Genomic DNA, 4,358 nt, shown 5'->3' with positions numbered 1-4,358 from the left:
CCATGGGACACAGTCCTTCACAGGGTGCAGGCCTTCAGGAATGGGCTGCTCCACCCCGGATCCTCCAGAGGCCACAGGAAGCCTGCTCCTGCATGGGCTGTGGTTCCTGCCAGGAGCCTGCCTTGGTGTGGGTTCTCCACAGGCTGCAGCTTCCTTCAGGGTACATCCACCCGCTCCCGAGTGGGGTCCTCCACCGGCTGCAGGGTGGATATCTGGTCTGTCGTGGTCCTCCGTGGGCTGCAGGGACACAGCCTGCCTCACCATAGGCTGGCGGGGAATCTCTGCCCCTGGAAGTGCACCTGCAGAACCTCCTCCCCCTCCTCCACTGTCCTTGCTGTCTGCAGGGCTGTCTCTCACTTCTCTCTCACAGCTGCTGTGCAGCAGTTTTTATTTCTCCTTAAGCATCTTACGGCAGAGGCACCACCACGTCACTGACAGGCTCAGCTTTGGGCACTGGTGGGTCCGTTTTGCAGCTGACTGGAACTGGCCCAACTGGAGGTGGGGTCGATGGCACCTGGCCACATCTTAGGAGCATTCTGATACACGTACCTGACACTTTCTGTGAGCAAGTCTGTGTGTCCTTGATAGAAACGTAGAAGAAACAGAGAGCTGTAGTGAGATTCTCTTCTTCACGTTTGAAGCGTATTGTCAACTGCAAGAAACCCACCTCATTGTTGCTCTTTTCCAGGTGTTGTCAGCTGCCTCAGCAGCGGGAGTGTCTGTAGCCTTCGGTGCCCCAATTGGTGGAGTCCTTTTCAGTCTGGAGGAGGTATGTCAAGAGATGGCATCGAAGTCTACTAAAAACCCCCTTTTTTAGCATGAATAACCTCAGACTCCTGTAAAGTGCAGAGTCTTTCCTAAGAAGGAAATATTTTTTTGGACCCACATTTCAAAACCAAGAGTCCTGTTACTGGCAAAAAACCCTTAAAGATATTTCTTCTTTCCTTTGGGTGAATGTCAGCTTTGCTTTATTCTCAGTTATATCCTTCTGGAGCAGCTAAGTTAGTCGTTCCGATTGCATACAGATAGAGATACAGCAGTTTTTCACTCTAGGAGTGTATTCCAAAAAAAAAAAAATAATCGGGGGGGTTGTTTTTTTTTCCCTTTTGAAAGAAGAAACTATTTTACAGTTTTATGGAACAAGTTTTTAAACATCACTTCTTAAAGTTTCAGACACTAAACACAGTTGAATATGTGAATTATTAAAAAGGCAGATACGCTGTCGAATTGGCCAAGGCAACCAAAACATTTCTTGGAGAAGAGAGTCTTTATTGCATTAGTTTTCATTAGTTGTTAAGAACGTTAGTTAGATCATTAGCATTTTTAAAAACACTAAAAACCTCTGCATTGAAGTAAAGGAAGCAAAATATTCTTTTCTGTATAATTTTGCTGTATCACTGGGAGATTTTTGAGGAATTCCTTTGTTGCCAGAAAGTTCAAAGAAACAAAAAAAGCTCCAAAGACAACTTTGGAAATTCAGATCAGGCTGTGTGGGGCTGAAGTATGAAACTGTGTGCTCCGTTTGGAGGTTTTTTTTTTTTTTTAAAGCTTTTAATCGTACTGCGTAAAAATAACACATTTTTTAAATACAACATACTTATGTTACGTCTATGTTTATTTAATAATGTTTTAAAATAACATTTATTTATATAAAAATAACACATCTGCAGGAAACCTGTCAGGGCAGGTTGAGTCGAGGTGAAACAGTATGGGCGGGAAACTTGAGAGAGCAGCTAGCACACAGCCTGGTTCTTATGGATGCCAGAGAGAGAATGCTTCCAGAGAGAGGCTTTTAAACAGAAATTGCTCTGCAGTATTTCCTCGCAGTCTTAAACCAGCAGCGGTTTCAGTACTGCCTCAGTGTTGTCTTTAAAACTGATAGAAGTATGAACTGCTGTAGAGCTTTATAAAAACGTGGAATGTTCCAGAGCGCCAGCGCTCCAAGTCATCGGGGCGATCCTGATCATGTCAGAGTGCTATTAGCATATGCCATGTGAGCAGCAGTGCTGTACCACATGCAGTCTTTCCAGTATTTTTAATTGAATCACTACTAATTCTCATGTATTGCATTTTGCAGGTCAGTTACTATTTCCCACTGAAAACGTTATGGAGATCATTTTTTGCTGCTTTAGTGGCTGCGTTTGTTTTAAGGTCCATCAATCCTTTTGGTAATAGCCGCCTAGTTCTTTTTTATGTGGAGTATCACACGCCTTGGTACCTTTTTGAACTGCTTCCTTTTATCCTTTTGGGAGTATTCGGCGGGCTCTGGGGAGCATTTTTCATCCGAGCAAACATTGCATGGTGTCGTCGACGCAAATCCACGAAATTCGGGAAGTATCCTGTCCTGGAGGTTATTATTGTTGCGGCAGTAACGGCTGTCATTGCGTTTCCTAATCCATATACAAGGCTAAACACCAGTGAGCTCATTAAAGAGCTCTTCACGGACTGTGGGCCATTAGAATCCTCCTCCCTCTGTGACTACAGAAACGATATGAATGCGAGCAAAATCGTAGATGATATTCCTGACCGTCCGGCAGGCACTGGAGTCTATTCAGCTATATGGCAGTTGTGTTTAGCGCTCATATTTAAAATTATCATGACAGTCTTCACCTTTGGCATCAAGGTAAGTGTGAGTGCAGCGGCTGCATCATCTGCTGTGACCATTTAATTGCTGCCTTTCTCATTTTACGTCGCTCAAAGCTGGCAGCTTTGTCTATAGATTTAGTTTTTAACATGTGTTTTAAAAAAAAGATTATGTTAGTGTTGATTAGTAAGCATTGTTGTAGAAAACAGCATGATGTTTGAGTTCAAACTAGCCCTTTGTTCAGCTGAACAGAAATGCATGCGGAATTTAATGGGGAACAGTGACTGTGTGGGCGGATGGCTGTTTGTGTGGGCCTGATTCAGCAATAAGGATGATTCTAAAATTTCCCAGAGCTGAATCCAGCCAAATTCAAACCTAACCACACCAGGCCCATCACAGAAAAAACACTACCTCTTGAACAGCTTGTAGTTTGGTTTTTCTTAATCCCCTCTCCTGATTTATCACATCAGTGTAATTACTGCAGGCTGTCAAAGGGAGCCGATGGTGACTTCTTCCCTGAAACTGCCAGTCTGGCACGTCATGACTACAAAGTGGGCTTTGTTCATGGGACTGTAACGGGGATTTCTCCTCCGTTACAAAGCAGCATGATTTTTGTCTTTCCTAGCCAGTCCGTAGATCTGTTTTGGAGCTCTCCTCGGCTTCTCTCCAACCTGTGGCTGTTTCTGGAATGACATAACCGTCATGCCTTCATCATTTTCTGTCTTGTCAGGCCCCTTCGTAGTTTTTTGCAACTACGTCAATATCAAATGTGTCTTAACACAAACACATTGTAAAACCTTCACTAAGCAGGATTTGTGCTCATGCGTGCGTAAGAAAACGCTGCTTGACGGGGCTTGAACACTGGAATAGGTTGTCCAGAGGACTTGTGGAGTCTCCATCCTTGTAGATAGCCAAAGCCTGACTGGATGCCGTCCTGGGAAACCTGCTGTTGTTGACCCTGCTTGAGCAGAGGGGTTGGCACTAGGCGGTTTGGAGTGGTGACGGCCCACCTCAACCGTTCCGTCATTCTGCGGCTGACAGAACAATAGCGTTTTGTGTTTCTCACATCCTGGCACTTCACATGTTCCTGTCTGTTGTTTGAAGTTATTTGCCATGATTTGATGGGCAGAAGAAGTCTGTTGCATATATTTTAAAGGCTGGTCTCCCATAGGTCAAAATTTCAGGTATTACTCTGCAACATGACTGCTACAAGCTGTTGTATTTACTTGCTGTATTGCCCTTATATCCAGAGCTTTGCTTTTCTAAGCATCACAGCATTTCCATGTGTTCGTGTGCATCTGGCTCTTTCTCAGGGGATTGTCAATACGGGGTCACAGTTTGTGCGTTAAGAGTTCACTGGATTACAGAAGGGTACGACTTGTGCTTTGTTTGGTTTTTGTTCATTTTCTCAGGACTTCAGCATCTGCCACTGTTTTGGCAATATTTTTGTGAAGGTGTAAGAATGCATTTGGCACTTGGCCAGTAGGCAAGCAGCCACGCTGCTGCCACTGATAGGACTGTGCTACATACCTTCCTCTGACGCTTTAAAGCGTGTGGCTGGTCAGCATGTCAGCCAGTATCTGGAGATTTGGAGAAGGGGTTGTCACTTTTATTATATTTATTTGCATGTTAAGTTTTATTTTTATGAAAGCAGGAGAAAATTCAAAATTTAAAAAAAAAATTTAAAAAGACAACTTTGTGACTTAAATCATTATTAAGGATCCTCTGGGCTCTGCAGGAGCTTCTTCTGGAGCTGTAGCCTTGTGCAAAGACA

The 4,358-nt window shown here is 44.0% G+C and overlaps 1 protein-coding gene across 1 annotated transcript in view; it reads left to right on the top strand.

Moving 5' to 3' along the window:
* LOC104512629 (H(+)/Cl(-) exchange transporter 3-like) overlaps window positions 1-4,358 on the top strand; it is a gene marked incomplete at its 3' end in the record, with an annotated part of 24,500 nt that overhangs the window by 19,840 nt on the left and 302 nt on the right. Inside the window, exons 7-8 of the mRNA XM_010155682.1 lie at window positions 689-769; window positions 2,078-2,623. Coding sequence (XP_010153984.1) covers window positions 689-769; window positions 2,078-2,623 — 627 coding nt within the window. The remainder of the gene's footprint in view (window positions 1-688; window positions 770-2,077; window positions 2,624-4,358) is intronic.

This window comes from Eurypyga helias, unplaced genomic scaffold (assembly GCF_000690775.1).
Source record: "Eurypyga helias isolate BGI_N326 unplaced genomic scaffold, ASM69077v1 scaffold10667, whole genome shotgun sequence".
NCBI lineage: Eukaryota > Metazoa > Chordata > Aves > Eurypygiformes > Eurypygidae > Eurypyga > Eurypyga helias.
This window is presented reverse-complemented; position numbering and strand designations above follow the sequence as displayed.